Source organism: Photinus pyralis, unplaced genomic scaffold (genome assembly GCF_008802855.1).
Source record: "Photinus pyralis isolate 1611_PpyrPB1 unplaced genomic scaffold, Ppyr1.3 Ppyr1.4_LG2, whole genome shotgun sequence".
NCBI classification, from domain to species: Eukaryota; Metazoa; Arthropoda; class Insecta; order Coleoptera; family Lampyridae; genus Photinus; species Photinus pyralis.
In genome coordinates, this window is record NW_022170403.1 from 33198729 (window position 1) to 33217605 (window position 18877).

The window sequence follows — 18877 nt, forward strand, 5'->3', positions numbered from 1 at the left end:
GACCATAAAAGCACCTTCCATTCCAAGGTTTCGGAGGTCCATGAAAACTCAGCACTAGCTCGAGTTGTAAGACCCCGGTAAGTTACCTGATGCGATGTTTCTTTATATGACCCCCCAGCGCGAAAAACAATCAGGCAATACCACTCCTTACGACCGTATTTACAGATTTAGTGGAATCATTCTGTAGTTTGACCATGAACAAATTGTAAAAGAATTTATTTAAGCGGTTTCTGAATGAAAAAAATGTGCAGAAAACGTTTGAATAAAGTTACAACCCGGAAATAAATGGTTTTTGGCTCATAACTAAGTCAGAATTGCTTTAAGGAGAAAAATGCAAAATTGAAGAGCATCAAAATCCCTACAAAAATGTATATAACACATTTTTTTGTTAGAGCAGTGGTTTAGGCGCAATGCGTGTATTTATAATTGCGAAATACACTGCACCAATATAGACGAGCGACAAGGTCACTTTCGGTTGATGGGTATTGACCAAAATTTAATCAGTTAGTCCCTTGACGATTGCCTACCTATTACTGAAAACAGAATTGGAAAATTCGAAACCTTTCGCGGGTTGTCATGTGCACAGATGGACGGACCGACGAACGGACCGACGGATAGATAGTCCAAAATCATGAACTCGCTTTTTGTTGCTTGTTAATAAGCCTCAAAACAAATTTTATAAATCTCTTGTAACGAATACATTCTCTCACTGTTAAAAAAATTTCGCTGCAGAATTTAATTCGCCTTGTATTTTACAACATAGTTACATAGTTTATTACAATAATTAACTAATTTATTAAGATTTATGTAATGTACGACAGAACTACAGTATTTATGATTACCGTATACCGACCCGCAGACGGCAGAAAGCGGAATGATTTGTCTATAAGTATATTTCCCTTTTTCCAAATCGTGAGTGAGATCAGGCTCTGGAGAATTTGAACAACGAACTCCTCGACATTTTGCGCACGCAGTATTGCAAAGCCCATGCTAGCGGCAAGAACAACATTGTATGGCAACCAGCTTTAGATTTACATAGATCTTATAAGTTCTAACAATTCTTATGGAGCAGGAGGAATGTCTGTCTTTATGGGGAGCATTTTTCCGTTTATCAATCCCCAGACCCCAACCCCATTATAAAGGATCCTGTTTGTTTCCTTTTCATTCTTGGACTTGGTGATACATTCGAAGGCTGTGGAACTTAATAGCAGCTGATGTTGGAGGTTACCTACGTCTCCACCTTTTCGGAAAATAATTTAGTCCTCAACTGATCTCAACTTTCAGTTGGTTTTCACTTATAAGTCGATATTAGCTCCTTCTCTCCGACCGATTTGATGTTGTTTTGTGTAGCTCTTAGGTTCAGGAATACCTCTGGTTGATTTTTGACGTTGTGTTGTTGCAATAACTTCACTGCTACTACTCACTTTGCCAATTCCAAACAATCAAAGGAGTATCGCATCCTAAACAATCTAAAAAATGATGTCCTGCCTTACAAGGCACTCATCACTACAACAGAGATAACAGGTAATCATTTTCTCTGTTGCATACTTTATCAATGAAAAATCTGACCAAATTGCATACTTCGTCCGATAAAATATTGGACAATTCACTAAAGCAGGCCTTCCACGTGCATTCATTTCATCGAACTTTGAATTAACGCCATGTCTTCGAACTTGGAACAGAATGTTGAAACACCACTTCCACGTTCGCACATGGTTCGTACAAACATTTAATGAAGGGTGTAGTAGATTCTTAAAAAATTAAAAAGCAAGTTTTAAATTAGCATATGCATGATTAAAGCGCATTTTTGGTAATGCAGATCAGTATTTCATTAGCAAAGTTTAAACTTATCGATAACCCGAGTAATCTAACTCAAAATAGACCTGCACATCTACACTATAACAGAACGCTTCTAGTAAAAATTTAGTCTCTAGCTATTGTAATTGCTGAGATCACAGCCGGACAGTCAACTAGCCAGTCATAACGAATATAATACCGTATTTTTTTCCAAAAATGCGCTAAAAATTAAATTAAAAATACGCGTTTTACTTAAAATTGGGATACGTAACCCAACACAATATCTACTAATTGCGACAACGAATAGGTAGTACACGAGTGCTGATGAGATATTTTAAACGTTTACTTAAACAATATAAAGGGTCTTAAATTTTTTTACTATGAACCCCATAAAAATGCCAAAAAAATGCCCCTCTAAAAGATGTTTGTATCCAAACGTATTTTAATTTACTCAGTTGATAAACATCAAAAAATGTTTGATGTGACACCCTATATATTAATGCACAACTATTGGCAAAATGTTCCATTTTCCTACGCTAGTGTAGTATCGCACCTACTTCGCCAATTTCTTATAATTCTTTTAACAGTAAAGATACTCATGTTTATAAAATATTCGCCTACCTATACAACGCAACCCGTCGGTAGGGTATTATATTAATGACGTATACTTAAGCAACTTACACGCAATAGTTGCCACATAACGTTAACGATGAAATGCGCTTGGCGATAATTCAAGTAATACCAGAAACAAAATTCCCATGATAAAATACAAATTTCTCGAAATAGAATTTCGGTTTGCATAACACTATGTAATTAATTGTTCAATGCGTACGTTCTTGTGCGGTAATGTATAATACTATATGTGCAGCATTTCACGCAAGAGATCACTATGTAATGACTTATAACGTTCCTTAACATATGCTTTTATTTTAGTTTTAAGCTTGGCCGCTCAAGCAGTCATTAGCGTAGGTACAAGGCAATTCTTAAGTTCTTGAATATGCACTTCTTAACGGGTTAATTAAAACATTAACTTGATTTAAACCCGGCATCTATTTTGAGACATTATATTTTGAAATATAGAATAATGAGATCTTTGTATTAGACAAAGTTGTTTGGCAAATTGAAAATTATTCGTAAAAATAATAATATAAACATGCTGCCAAAAATGATTTGGCGTTAGTAGGAGTAAATATCAAATTGAAATGAAAAAAATATACCTAGGTATACTTGAAGCATATTTTTCTAATTTAGTGCACGCCATAACTACGTTGATAAATTTTAAACGTCTGTCTGTACGACATAAGATTAATGTACTACCACGCCAATAATACGACAACAATTTTCGAAAAATAGGTACCCACTTCGAGTTATTAGCTTTGCGAGTTCACTCTCTACCTATTAATAAAATTATATCATCGTGTCATAAAGGAAAGTATTCATAATTATTTACATTCAATATGCCCGTTACTTTACCTCTATCTATTTCGAAGTTTTCGAATTATTTAAGTTAAAACCATGTGATTGTGATTTAGCGTGCCAATGGAGTCTGGCACCGCAAGTAAGGAATTTTGACTTGCAACTTTTTACTAGTAAGAAAAACGGGGCAACACAGGTAGCTCATAACAGATGGTTTGTAGAGCAAGTTAGTTGTAAATTTTATCGAGATAAAATTAATGAAAATTCAAATTAGATGGGATGAACTGGATGAACAGCTACACATGATGTAGGTATAATAAATCTGTTTATACTCCATTAAAACTGGTAAGCTTGACTACATTTTCATTATGCAGACTTCGTTTACAATATAAGCTAGCCACACACGAGCGTTCATTTTTGTCATTCTTTCCTCGTACATTCTTTCTTTTCGAAATCTTAAAGGATTATAAAACTGTTCTCAACCACTAACACAAAATGTTTACTGTCATCTTTCCTATCGGTTTTTCCTGTGAGACTGTCCTCTACATTTTTCGTGGGGAAAATAAGATGTTCGTTGCCCACTAACGCAAAATGTGTTTAATCGCGTCTTTTCCAGTAAAAGTATGTCTTTACAAGAATGCGCGTTGGTTAGTGGGCTAAATAATCATTTTTCGCGACACTTTCCATGTAGGCTCGTCATCTTCATTTATACCAACGGATTATTATCCTGTCTTGAAAAGTCTAGTTGTAGTTAGCTTGGCGCCGTAACCTTATCTACTTATGTTTGCAGGGTCATTTTGTCATGGAAGATGGAAGATAGAAGAAAGAAGGTAGTGGTGCCTTTGCCATAGTAGTTTGTTATGTTTTGTTCAAAAGAATTAAAAAGGTTTCAAAAACCACTCGTAGGTGTTGCCGCGTACCGCAACTGTAAATGATAAGTAACGGGCAAATGTAGACTATAGCGCTATCAATTAGCGAAAACCCGAAGTCTCTAGGTGGCCCAGGGGCCGAGACCTCGAAGGAACAGTTGGGAACACGTGAAGCACATGACCAAGAATTATCTAGACATCTTTATCTTTCATCCCCCATAAAGTTGGATAGGACCTGTACCCTTCATTGAACTGTTTTCATATGCCTTTTTGAGCGATTTTTGTTAGCGCATTTTCCAACGAAGTTTGGTTCGCTATTGCAGGCACTTTCTCTATCCGTCTGCCCGTCCGCATATAGTAAAAATCAGATGTGCGTATGCGCAGACGGCGCAATGCCAACTTTCTTATTTATGGAGATATTTCTTTGAAATGTTAACCATAGATGCATCTAGTAAAGAAAAACATAGCGCACATAGCTATTGCCTTTTGGAAAGTACTGATCAATGCATGGAAAATGCGCTGAGTTACTCGCCTTAGGGCGTTTTTACTTGTTTAATTTCTGTCTTCATGAAATTCAGTTTCCTGTGTTTCGTTTTCGTCTGCCATGCCTCAGCCTCATACTTCAAACCATGTCAACTCGCTTCTCACGCACTTCCACCCTTGCGCCGTATAACTTCGAACACGAAATGAATAAATCCCATCAGCGGAAAGAACGACGAGACGTTGAAAATGACGGGAAATAGTCCAGCCCACTAACGAACGCGTTTGCTGATTTGTAACGCTGAGATTTATCCGAAAGGAATAAATGCAAGGATTATTATAATCTCATTTCCCACTAACTCGCATTCTTTCCGTCGGTATTATCCTTTCCCGCAGGAATGAACGCTCGTGTATGGCTAGCTATTGGCCGACTAACACATTCGCAAGAAATATATCGTTATGGAGTTTTACAGCTGGATCAGTTTGCAAGATGCGGAGTTCTATTTCAAAGCCAGGCGGACAAACTGGCAATACAATTTTAATCCAATCCAATTTTTTCTCATATATCATCAAAATTGCAACAATTGGAAATTGCATTAACTATACAAGAGTTTCTTGAAATGCTAAGTAAAAGATCATACGAATAACGAATCGTTCCATAGGAAAATAAGTGACAACGCCCAACTTTAGCTCCTGTTTGTCTTACTTGAAATCGTTTCCTTTAATGTACCAACCAATGCTCGAGGAAGAAGATTTGATTTTCAAAGAATTACCAAACGTGTTACTTTTAGAATAATTATGCACGACATCACATCCACATGCTTTCGAACATTACCTACTTTCTTTGAGTTTTCTGCTATATGCAGGTTCTATTTTGCCGTCTCCACTCTTCTCGATCCATTGCCTTTCTTTTCATATCCTCGTACCCTCTCCCCTCTTTCAGATCGTCTACCATCTTCACTCGTCTTCTTCTTTTCCTTGTACCATCTATTGCTCCTTCGATCACGTCCTTTAGCAAACTAGTCCCTCTTAACACATGACCCAGTCACATTCTTTTCCTTTTCAAAATTATGTTATACAAAGATCTTCCTGCTCCTATTCTTTGTAGTATCTGTTCGTTCCATCCCGTGCTTTTCTAATGTTGTAATATAAGTAAGACCTCTAGCAATGCGACAGTACCCTGATCTCACAGTTATATTCGAAAAATTATTATTATTAATTCTTGGGAGAGATTATCTACTGTGTATTGAGATGCCCCAACCTTAGCAACATCCTGTGAATATGATTGCCGATACGAAGCACCCTATACATCATGTTAGTTACAAAAGCTGCCAATCGAAAACTGGTGGGATTGCAGAAAAGGGAAAGAGAGCGAAGATGAGACCGATGGATTTTTCTCGGAAGACCACATGTGTTTACCATTTCAAACACCTGCAGTCCAGTTTTTTCCTACAAATGCGTGAAATGCAGGGAATGATTTTCAGGTGGTTTTTAGGGGTGTTAAGAGATCAAGTTACAGCGTCGATGGGGGAGGTTAATAAATACGATGTAGAGAATGTGTTCATCACGAACTTATAAATTAAGATGGACTGCTGATCAAACAGTTGCATAGAGGTAGAAATGGCCCTAGCATAGGCGCGGCCATGATGTGCACGTTTTAGTTATTTTCTAGGGGAATTTTCCTAGTGTTCAAGTTTTGAGACTATTGCAGCCTTGGAAAATGACATGTGTCATAGTAATTCATTTAAAAACGTGAGATTAATGCTTGTTTATTACTTGATTTGAATTTCGCGCTAAGTGAGTGTACATCATGGCTGCCCCCATGTAGGTGTCATTTGTCAATTCAGCATTAGCAGTCCATTTTAGTTTTAAGTTCGGGGTTGTTCATTGTCTTTTTCTTGTAACCGGCTTAAGTGTAAAGTACGGCTTATCTTGAAATATTTTGTTTTACCTTAATCATTGCTGTGTATTTTTGCTTTTTATATCATGTGAGGTATTTGATTTATTCAATTAATCTCTGAATGTGTCTGACTTAAATGCAGATTGTAACCCTTTACTTATGTACTTACTGGACAATTCTGTATCGAGGATTTGTACCTCTAATGTGTAACCTTTGCTAGTGTTTACAATCATGTTCCATTGTCGGTAGGGCTGTGACCATGGTGTACATTTTTGCATGCGTTCTGATATTTGTGTATTGTGTTTTTTAGTCACTTTCCATTATTTGATGGCATTTCATTATATTAGTTTATTTGGGCTGTGAGTAATCAAAAGGGAAGTGTGCTTGTTTAGAGGGGATCAAGTTATTCAAGTTTATATGGGCCTTGGTGCACCGCACCCTAACATTTTCACTCGTTCCGAAACCCAACAACTTTTGCCCACGTCTACAGGCACCCCACTGGGCGTGGGTAATCCTACCGTTCGGCGAGGCACATTTAATATCTCTTAGTTTTGTCTGATGTATGTGTTGTAATACCTGGGGAATGGCTCGATTCAATTTTGGTTACTCATAGCGTGTACATTGTATGTACCCCTGTTTGTGCTAAAGAGTTTTACTCTCGAGAGGGCTCAAAAGTGCTGTAAATTACATGTTACCTGTAGGCTTTGTTCATTATAGGGCTACTCCGAATTAGGTTTTCCTGAGGTTTTCCTAAGTGTTTGTTTACAATGAACGTATACGTAAATATTTCATAAACCGTAACTCGTACATTTTCAACTTTGGCGACTATGCGCAAGACTTCCATACCGCCTACGTATACGTACATACGTAAAAATTACGTTCATTGTAAACACCTTCGTATGTTTCTATACAGTTCAACTTTGCGAAATTTTTAGGTTTTATGTATTTCTTACGTATATACGTTCATTGTAAACAAGCGCTAATTCGTAAGGTAAATGCCGGAGTGGTATAGAACAACTTAAGACCTTCTGCAGGGGCGCCGCTAAAAAACATTATGCGGGTCACTCTGTAATCTAACTTGGTAGTAGCTTCAATATAATCTTAATCAGCTATTGCGTTTGGTGTTCCTTACCCATAAAACGCCCTCAGTGCCAGCTGAGAACCCTACATCACGATCACGATCTTAGTACACTCGGAGTGGCCACCGAGTGACAGATTCTCGTGGGAAACTTAAGCGATATTATGCAAATAGGCAGCCATGTTAGTTTGGTGTTCCCGCTACTACAGAATATGGTCAAATATTCCGGTTTGACTTGAAGTTGGCGTTAAGCCCGCCAAGATAGTAGAGGCCCTGTATGATTCGACTAAAAAAAGAAAGCACCTAATACAGTTCCGATTCGTTTGTATCTGTTGTTTCTCATCTTGTGCCGGATGCAAATCTTGTACCTAGGCAATACAAGAAAGGGGTTCTCTAATAAACTTTCCGTATGTGTACTACACATACGGTCCGTTTGTGTGATAATTTACTTTTACATGGATACTGCTTGCATTATCATCTGCCCCCTTTTCATGTTAAATTGCAGGGAATTGATTCTGAAACAAAGCCATGCGCATTTGATGTTCTTTAAGTACATGTGAGAAGAAGAGAGGCGCACAGACCCCTGGCTCGAGAACGATGCGGCATTGTATACAGTGGGTGAAAGTCTTGTCGAAAAAAACAGACTTTGTCTACGACACCTCAAGCTCGGCGAGATGTTCAGTTTCAAGAAGGGTCTGTGAGGAAGGTGAAGAAGTGGAGGCCGAGCTGAGGTAAGGAAGCGATAATCTTCATGGCGTAAGTCGAACAAAGAAAAAGTGTATATGTGTTTACATAAACGGCGAAACGGCTGGGAATCAAACAAAATGACAAAGTTAAGCTATACGTAGGGACGGGGAGCTCGTTAGCAAAGTAGCTGAATGCGTCTTTTACATAAGATCAATTGCTTCCACAAGTTAAAAGCGTGGTCACTCGCGACCGACGAAAGCGCATTTTCCCCGCCCAGAATCAGTAACTCGGGAAGTAGGTAAGTAACCAATCCAAATAAACTTTTATCGTTCTGGTCTCTGGTTGTACTACACCGAATAAGAAATAAACCGCAACGAAAAAGCTTAAATTGGAGGACAAAATGCGGACAATAGCGTTCATTTTCCTTTTGGAAAATGCGCTAAAAATGACATCAAAACAGAAGAACGTCACCTTAAACTGGTAATCGACATACTCGTACAAGCAGATGTGGCACAAGCACAGGAGTTGCTCCAGAAGGAACTGGGGGAGGCCCCCTATAAAGTCGGAGACGAGCATGAGAAACCTGAATGAGACCACTACCTAGGGGCGGAAAGCAAAAGTAAGATGGAAATAAAAAGCATTCGAACGGGGAGGGGGGGGGGCATGGTTTCCATTGCAACTATATTTGCCCAGAATAGTGAATAGACACAATCATTAGAACGGGTATGGGTGGGCATTGCTGAGTGCGCGAGGAGGACGGGTATAACTGTAGTCCGTGCCAGGGCGGTAAATATTATACGTATGCGTATTTACATTATTTTCATGTAAAAACCGTATAAATAGCTTTTACATGGTTTATTGTACCATGGCTTTTACTATGGTATATGAAAGGAAATACTTTAAAATGCCATTGCAGAGACAATCCCTCATGAGCCACTACTGCAGGCCCGTAGCTAGGGGCGGTGCATCCCATCCCGGCGACTTACACCCCGGCACCGTTTTTCCGGCGCCAACCCATTCCGGCGACCATTATTACTATCTCGACGCCTATTGATTTTCCGGCATCGGTTATACCGGCATTGCATACCTTCCAAACGGTCCATCCCCATATTTCTTTTGTTTTTTTCTATACACAAATTTAATATCTTTCAATTGCAAAAATTGAACACTGTTCATTGTCAAGGTATGTGAAAGTACTTACTGTGAACGCTCCATTTAGTACGTATACGCAGTGTGTCCGTTCGATAGAAAGAAGGGTACATCAGCAAAATTTTGTAGAATTCTGAGCTGATTTGAAATCATTTTAAATTTAAGCAATCTCATTTTTTTAAAGATATCTGAGAACAGCAAATTGCCAGTACGACCGAAGCCGGGAAGTGCACTGTTGCCGGGATGGTAATCGCCGGAACTGCCCATCGCCAGGTTTAAATCGCCGGGATGATCGAAGCCGGGAAGTAAATGGTAGCCGGGATGACCGTGGCCGAGCTAGGGGTGGCCAGGAGGGGCTAAGCCCCACCTAGAACGTGGTCTTGCCCCCACTGGAAGGTTGATGGTTTCTTGACAAAAATTACAAGGGAAGTTTTTATTAAAAACTTCTTAAGCCCCCCCCCCTCCCAGAAAATACCGGCCACCCCTGCTACTTTATTCTGGCTACGGGCCTGCACTACTGGACTAAGCATGAAAGCTAATCACAGTCTATGTTGAATCTAATCTAGATTCAAGCTTTGAATATAAAATTAGGTATATGATTCAAAGATTCAAGCAATACCTGAAAAATCTTATTTCTATATTTCACATTAGATAATACACCACCAACTATACGGTCATGCATTTTGGTTGCCTATCCACTACCGTTCCAATCCAAATACATCGTTTTGTGCTTGGCCAAATTTGTTGACAAATGACATGTCTGAGAGATAATTACCTACTTTGGTGGATTAAATTAAAATTACACAAGATAATGAACAAGCTACTAGAAGATGGACTGCGACACGAAAGTGAATTACAAAATGTTCTTACGTTAAAAATGACTCCCATAAACCCTACAAATAACCTCCCAACTTTCCAAAATGAAAAATGTGACGAGTAGGTAGGAATAACACTGAATTAAAAATACATCGGGAATGCAACATTTATCACTTATGTATAAATATTGATTTTCCATTTCATGATCAAGTATTTTCTATTAATAACTTCACTAAATCTTACATATATTTAAAGACTAAGTAGAAACATTTTATTAGAAATGTGTATAAATAGGTTACCTACTGAACATCAGACGCATTAATATTTTCCAAGTACGTACTTAAAAAATGGATTATAAAGACCTTCCATTGGCACGAAATTTAAATTTTGGACATTGGCTTGAATGCTTTTTTCTACCTACGTACTGTTCCTTTTAGTGAAAGGCGTATAAATATTCCACTCATACTGTTTTTTTTCATTACGCAGATCAAGAATAAACCAAATGCATTTGAGACTTGTGCCACAAATTGGCTATATATTGTTTCCAATATTTAAAGGAGCAAAAATACATACCTTCTCACCCCATATCAACTACAAATAAAGTGGAAATTTGTATTTGGCGTAAATGAAGTAGTTTGTTTTCATAATGCGTAGGTTACATGTGCAAATGAAATTCCCTTTGTTTTTGTAAAAGGGTTAGATTAGAGTTTTTTTCTATTTCGATTTTTAAATGTTCTTATTAACGCACTGTGTTCCATTCAAAACAGTGCGTTAATGAGACGTATCATTGATTATATATAGATAATCAATAGCTGTATTCGTTTCAAGTGATTTAAGGAAAATAGTTGAGTTAATTAATTTTATAATTTTACTTTCTTATTATAGGTAAAAGATTCATGCTTTAATAAATAGTACCTCAAAATAATAGTGCTTTCCCTCTTAGTCCTGTAGATTGTGACTGTACTATTAAGCATATAGATTTACTTATAATTTTTAATGATTTTTGATACAAAAGAATTGCTGTGCGATTTTTAGAATAGGGGATACTTACTACTATAAAAAGTTAATTCTTTAAAGAAAATGTTTTTTTTTTTTTTTAGGTATGGCTTCGACTACTTGGGTCTTCTCGCCATTCATACACATACCTTCCAAGTAAAAAGTAAGTATTTTAGAACTTTATATTTTTATACATTGCTGTATATCCCTATTGCTTTCAGGAACTTTAGCACATTCTTCAAGTTTGGTATTTCGTTAAGGTTGCTTCTAACATCTTCCTTTAGGTTAAACCTATCACGCTGATTTACATACTTAACACAATCACAGATTACATGCTTCACAGAGAGATCAACATTACACGCATTGCATCGCGGCCTGGGATCACCCGTCAAAAGATATTGGTGCATTTGTGTGGCCTAATCTTAACCGATGTATCTTTATTTGTTCATCTCTACGAAAATCTTTCAGGTATAGTTTTTCCTTCACCGATAGTTTAACATGTGATAGGGATGTACTTTGTCTTTCCCATTTGCCTTGCCAGATTTCTATTATTTTTTGTTTAAGGTGACATTGTACGTCCGTCATTTTGACATGCTCCTCATCAATTCTTGGACCTGTTATTGCAATTTTCGCTGCTCTATCAACCATTTCATTTCCATTAATGCCAGAATGTCCAGGTACCCAAACAAAAACAGGTCTGACATTATGCTCACTCAGGTCCACCAAACAACCTTGGCATAAACGAGCCAGAGGATCTCTCGTGTATATATCTTTTACAGCATTTATGGCATTTAAGGAGTCGCTAACTATCAAATATGTTTTATTTGTAGGTTCTACGGGAATGTGTACCAGAGCCTTCCATAATGCAAACTGTTCCGCAGTATACACCGAGGTTATAGGGTTTAGGGCCCAGGAGTGGACCACACCATCAACTACCATGGCGGATCCCGCCCCTTGTTGGTTTTTCGAGCCATCAGTAAAGATAACCGTTTTATTTGTGTAGTTGTTAGCGATCTCCTCAAATAGACGTAAGTATTGTGGCTTTGTTGCTAAATTTCTGTTTAGATTCTTAAGGTCTAATTTTACTTTATTTTAGGTATCAACCACGGGTAGCAATTGTACTGGTTTTTCTGCACTAGGTGAGGTATTGTTTCGTGTAGTTCCCCCAGGATCTCTTTAAACCGTATCCCGAGCGGTCGTGGGATAGTTGGCCTGGCGTCAAAATCATTTCCGTCTGGAAATAGGAAAACATTGTTCGGGTGAGTGGGATCTGATTTTATTTTAACCATATAATTGATCATCAGCTGTTGTCTTCGCGTATCCAATGGAGGCAAGTTCGATTCACAATAAAGACTGTGTATAGGAGTGGTAGGAAACGCGCCTAAACAATACTTTATTCCAGTATTATGCACCCTATCTAATAGTAATAGCGACGATTTACGGGCTGATGCATATACAATCGCTCCATAGTCGATTTGCGACATAACTAAGGCCCGGTATACGTTTATTAGCATTTGCACCTCAGCACCCCATTTGGTACGCGATAATACCTTGATGATATTCATGGTTTTCATACATTTTGTTTTCAGGTGTTCAATATGCGCGTTCCACGTTAGTTTGCTATCAAACGTCAATCCCAGAAATTTTGTCGCTGTCACACACGCAACTGGTCTATTTCCGATATAGAGTGACGGATCATAATGTGGTCTGCGCAATTTACAAAAATGAACGCATTTAGTTTTTTCCCTGGAAAATTGGTATCCGATTTCACTTCCATTGCGCACAATGTTGTTGATCGCATTTTGCAGTTTAACGTTTATCTGGCCTACAGTGGCCCCGGAGCAATATATCGCCAAGTCATCAACATATAGAGCCCGAGAAACACCAGGCTCCACTCCGTCCGCAATCTCGTTAATTGCAATCAAAAACAGTGTACAGCTCAGCGTGGAGCCTTGCGGTACACCGTTTTCCAGGCGTTGAACTTTTGACAAAGTGTTTCCTATCCGCACCCGGAAATATCTATCGGTCATAAACGATTTAATAAATTTAGGTAAGTTACCCCTCGCACCGTATTTGTGCATTTTATTTAATATTCCATGCCTCCAGGTCATATCGTAGGCTCCCTTTATATCAAAAAATACCGCTACGAGGTGTTGTCGTTTCCTGTGAGCTTCCCTTAATTAAAGAAAATGTTGTCTTGAAGAAATATCCAGTGTTCCAAACTAAATATGTTCAGCCTGTATATAATTTTGTACTCCATGGACTAAAGCATTATGTTTTGTCTTCAATTTCAAGAGTGGTTAAACGTAAAAAAGTAAAAGTTACAGCATAGATTAAAAAAAGATAATTCAATGAAATGGATAGTTTCCTCTCACTATATTTTACGGCAGGCGTGGGCAACCTTTTTTCCAAGGGGCCAAAATAAAATTTTTTATATGCGCCACGGGCCACACTTGAAAATCCAAATAAAAAGTATGTTTAAAGAAATCAATATCTAAGTATCTATTTCTTTTTGGTCTTGATCTATTTTTTGCTTTCGTAAAAATTATTTTTAAAAAAATCAATAAGTACTCCTGAAAATTGACACGATTTTGCAAACAAAATTTGCCAGATGTGGATAATAAATCCCCATATTCAGTTTGTATCCAAATTTTCATTTATGCTCTTAAGATTCTTAATCCCTAAATCACGTGTCGTTGTATTGCCCCACCCGGTATTATCGCGAGGAAAATTCTGGAAAATGCCTGGCGATATCTCTGAAACAATAAATGCATCTTTAACTAGGCTTTCAAACGTCTTGGAAGCTTCGGATCGCGTCCACTAGATGCTGCACGTGTAACATAATCGTATTAATTAATTAATAAATTAGAATTTGAAACTTGTGGGCCCTATGAAGTATTAACTATGAATTATATTAGCGGGCCGGACAAAACTTATCGGCGGGCCGGATCTGGCCCGCGGGCCGGGGGGTGCCCACGCCTGTGCGCTAGACTATACTATATATCTAGACGTATTCCAAGGTTCGGAGTAGATAGTTTTTCAAATAACTTCCGCAGATTTCTACTTTTTGTATGCAAAAGCAATTAATTCGCCTTATGCCTACAGGGTTCAGCAAGCGAATCTACCTTCATAGCGCTATTAACCGCAAAGGAAAGGATGGTGCGAAACATTAAGAACGTACATCCCCAACTCGACGAAGGTCTAATAAAAGCGAAACTCGTAGCTTACACTTCGGACCAGGCGAATTCGTCGGTGGAAAAGGCCGGGATGTTGGGTTCTATGCCGATGCGACTGTTACCAACGGACCAAAACGGCTGTCTACGCAAGGAAACTTTGGAGGAGGCGATCAGTAACGACAAAAATGCGGGGTTAATTCCGTGTTACGTGGTTGCCACGTTGGGCACGACGGGTACGTGTGCGTTTGATAACTTGGAGGAGTTGGGTCCTGTGTGTAGAAGAGAGAAGTTATGGCTGCACATTGATGCGGCGTACGCCGGTTCAGCGTTCGTCTGTCCCGAATATCGCTACCTAATGCGAGGAGTGGAATATGCGGATTCCTTCGACTTCAATCCGCACAAATGGATGATGGTCAATTCCGACTGTTCGGCAATGTGGGTGAGAAACTCGAGGCACTTAGTGGAGGCTTTTAATGTTGACCGAATTTACTTGCAACACGAACACGAAGGAGTAGCTCCCGATTATCGTCACTGGCAGATTTCGTTGGGGAGGCGATTTCGCGCGTTAAAGCTGTGGTTCGTTTTGCGCAGTTACGGCGTTGAAGGCATTCAAAAACATATACGCTCACAAATTGAGCTTGCCCATTACTTTGAAAAGCTGGTGAAAGATGATTCGCGATTTGAGTTCGCCTGCAGCTCCATGGGACTAGTCTGCTTTAGAATGAAAGCGGGGGATCGACTTACACAGACTCTCGTGGATAAGTTGACGCAACGCAAGAACATTTACGTAATTCCTTGCTACTTTCAAGGAAATTACGTTGTCAGATTCGTAGTGTGCAGCAGGTTGACCGAAATCAGAGATATTGACTATGGGTGGAGGGAAATTTGTGAGGTTGCTTCTGAAATTTTGAATGGATACATCACGGGTAAACCAAATGGTGAGCTTGTATCGTTACTTACAGTGTCTAATAGGAGTAAAAGAAGAGAAAATTGTATAGAACAATGAAATCACATGGCGTTCTAGTGCGTTGTTAACATATTTTAGTTATTATTATTACAAAAAACCCTTATGCCCTGTCTATGTGATAAGAACTAATGCGAATGCATTTGGTATGGGCGCCAGTTAATTAATAAGGGGGATATTACTTTTTTTTAAATGATCTTGTTAAAAAAATATTACTATAAGTGCACCAAGCGATGCAAAAGGTATACAAGTAGATTTCATAGTATCATTTTGTATGAGATTAGCTGGTAGAACCTTCTACCGAAGGTTTGAGCGATTGTCAACAGTACAGAGGAGTTCGCCGCCTTGGTGATGGAAAATGCACAACTTAAGTTATTAAGATAACGTAATGGGGCTATTGCATCCTTGCAGACCTTTTGAGGTTTGGCCAAAAATGCACTTTTATCTGACCGGCAACTGTCCAAACAATAAAACGTACTTCTTTTAGTCTACCCTTCTAGGACAATTGCAATTGTATATGGCAGGAGGGAGGTGCGCAATTATAAATAAATGTTTTACTTACGATAAATTAATGTAGTTTTCATTTTTCCCCGTGTAGAACTGAGCTCCCCGAGTCTGTGCATCCGATAAAAAATAGCAACGGTAACAATGGGTGCGTTCACAAGGCGAAGCGCCACCAAAATTCATGGTGAACGAATCGCTTAACTATCATTTTAAAGAAACCAAGTGACCGCAGGCAAAGTTCGGTGTAACTTATTTCGGATCTCGCACCTCACGCTTTTTCGGTCTATGAATTCGACCGTAATATTTCGCGGATATCCGCATAACGCTTTCCGAAAACCTCTCTTGTAATCCCTACTTTTTTAAAATTTTACAGAATACGCCTGCAAAATGGTGGCTATTCGTATCTACGGCCATCTTTACTCGTTCAATGAACTTCGTCTTCCTTTCTCAGCCCCACGTTTAGAAAAGCCATTAGCCGGCAAGCAGGCATCAGAGCTTGTTTTGCTCAGCCAGAATCCTCACCATAAGCGTTTTAAATCATCAGAAACTGACGCGATACAGCTATAAATTTACAGAAGGAAGTCGAACAACAATATTATTATTGTCTGCCCTTTTTATCTGTGGTAGGTGTAGCATTGCAATATATTGTTACCTTCTAAATCATTCTTGATATTGCATATTCTCTGTGCTGGCACACATAATATAGTGTGTCCCGAGATGAGGTTCACTATATCTATAAATAATATAGACCATATTTTTTAATTGTTCGAGAAACGTACAATTTTTTAAGTCCCGTTTGTTCTAAAACTCTAGAAGCACCATTTAGCCTTTCCTTAAAATGCGGGGGATTCGAATGAATTGAAAAAAACCTGTCTTGCAACATTCAGATTTCAAGTCAATCAAAAATCCAAAATTGACAGATAAAAATCATGTCAGCTTTGATTATTGACAAATGTATAACATTGTGTACGATTTTTAAGTTTACATCAGAAAATGTTTCTCGTACTTACTTGATTTTACCTGTCAATATTTCGACAAAGTCAAAATTCTGATGTTATCAAACAGGTTTTTGTTTGAAAAACCCTGCATTTTAATTTAATGGTGCATTTAGAGGTTTGGAACAAGTCGGATTCTTTATAAAGAATTACTATTTATGAAAAAAATTGTCGATTACAAATATAATGAACCTTTTCTCGGGACATACTGCATATGTGTCCAAATATAGACATTGATCGGATAAATTCACTCAGCCTTATAATGAATAACAATAAACATTTGTGTGCAAATTCTCTGACTAACTTGTAGGAAATACAGGGTGGCACTTTAAAAGCTTGAATGGGTTGTATCTTATTTCGTATTGGATTTATCAAAAAGTACCATTGCAGTACTACATCGTAGGGAAAGGTAATTTTGGAACCAATCCAAATGGGCTCGTTACGCCCCCCCCCCTTCGTCATTGATGGCCAGACCTTTGACTCACACACACATTTCGCATCTCGTAATAGCAGGCACTAACCTAGAACCCAATTTGTTGCTAGCAGATACCACTGTAATGGTAGTCCTTGCTTTGAGACCGCGCGATCCAAATTTTATCCTAACACTCCAGCTTGAACTTGTAATTAAATCATCGATATCATCCTATGTGCTCAGGGGAGGATCTCGACGAAACCATTAAAAATACGAAAACACTGAAACAGAATGGGGGGGGGGGATATCATTTTATATTCAATGTCTTTAGAACTCCTGCAATAGCCAAAATACTAAAAAGTGAAGCGACTATTCTCACCTGTACTCACTGAGGACGCTCATGATCCTCAACACACCAGAATCCTACAGTTACATAGGGACATCGAAGCCGACCAGAAGATCTTGGGGAATCAAATCAGAGATGCGTTGAATGAAATGCCCGGAGTTCAGAATGTGAGATAACGTGCAACTTGTGAAATCCTTCAAGTAAATGGGAAGATACTTGGCGAGCTTGTAGGTGGGCGAGTTGAGGGTGGGCGAAGAGGGATTCATTGCTTATGAATTTTAAAATATCCGTACCGGCGTACAACTTCGGCGGTTTGAAATCGCTAGGGATGAGACGTGTGAGAGGTGGTCGCTTTAGGTGCTTTAGGAAAGAAAACGAGAAAACGAGAAAATGAAGCGCGTTAAGATAAGAACCGATTGTTCAAGGCGATAAGTTAAAACGCTACAGCGTTACCGGTTCTAAAAACTGTTACGACTAAGGATGAGAGACGGCGTTTCTGCTATACGTTGGCAAGAGAGTGAACGCTTAGGTTTTGTTGGGGTCGTTTCATCACTGGAACTCGTCGAGTACGTAAGTAAAAATTGGGTGAAATCTATGCGGGCATGAACACTTCTAGAGCCAACAATACGAGTGAGAGGGGGGGGGGTAACATTAAGCGTCTGTGTGGCCCATTCGATGAAGTTCATTTACCTATTTTGAGTCTGTGAACGAAATACTGGAACTGGACGACCATTCCCGGTATCATAGGCAGATTGCACAAGAGGAGTACGGGTCTCAGGCTCCCGTGTTTACTATACCGACCAGGGATTTACGCGTTGCAGAGAACCAAGCCGGTGATTGTGAGGCATGCCTTATCCCCGTGGGCGACTACAGCCTGAAAGTTGAATGGCTACGTAATAGTCTAAGAGCTGGCTACGGAAAAAAGTGACTTATTGCTACATGGCTGATTTTTGGTGTAAAGTATCCTGATACATAGTGAAGTAAAAAAGTCATGTCTACTAGCGAGATCCAGTGGCTTAAGGTTAGGAGGGGCGGTCAAAGATGTCAAATTTTAATAAAACTGCCGATTTTCCGACTATATTTAACTCTGGTGCCTTTATTTTGAATCTGACGCAAAAAATGAATGAAGCTTATTTGTACAGCTCATCAAAGCACATCTTTTTTATATTTAACATTTTTCGCTATAGGGCTTACTTTCTGAGAAATGTGCAAATTTAGAAAAGTTACAAAATAAATAGAGTAACTTTTCAATTTAAAATTTCTCAAAACCTAAGAAACACAAAAAAAACTGT

The 18877-nt window shown here is 38.7% G+C and overlaps 1 protein-coding gene and 1 long non-coding RNA gene across 4 annotated transcripts; both read left to right on the forward strand.

Annotated features, from left to right (window-relative positions):
- Positions 1-8851: 8851 nt before the first annotated feature.
- LOC116163955 (aromatic-L-amino-acid decarboxylase-like) lies at positions 8852-15842 on the forward strand. Its single transcript, XM_031478083.1, has 2 exons — positions 8852-8892; positions 14287-15842. Exons 1-2 carry the CDS (start codon positions 8852-8854, stop codon positions 15368-15370), a joined length of 1125 nt encoding a protein of 374 aa, XP_031333943.1. The 3' UTR covers positions 15371-15842.
- Positions 11292-13232, forward strand: LOC116163135. 3 transcript variants are annotated; one of them, XR_004143680.1, is made up of 5 exons: positions 11292-11351; positions 12019-12216; positions 12285-12724; positions 12778-12945; positions 12997-13232. It is a non-coding gene; the product is annotated as an uncharacterized LOC116163135 (long non-coding RNA). The 3 variants fall into 3 exon arrangements; XR_004143681.1 differs by lacking the exon at positions 11292-11351 and adding an exon at positions 11603-11656; XR_004143679.1 differs by lacking the exon at positions 11292-11351 and having other exon boundaries at positions 11776-12216.
- Positions 15843-18877: the final 3035 nt, after the last annotated feature.

What these genes read in the sequence shown, in the direction of transcription:
- LOC116163955 (XM_031478083.1), top strand. Translation starts at nt 8,852, where the DNA reads ATGGAAATAAAAAGCATTCGAACGGGGAGGGGGGGGGGCAT. An exon ending in ACGGGGAGGGGGGGGGGCAT is followed by an intron (nt 8,893 to 14,286) that starts GGTTTCCATTGC and finishes ATTCGCCTTATG; the next exon opens with CCTACAGGGTTCAGCAAGCG.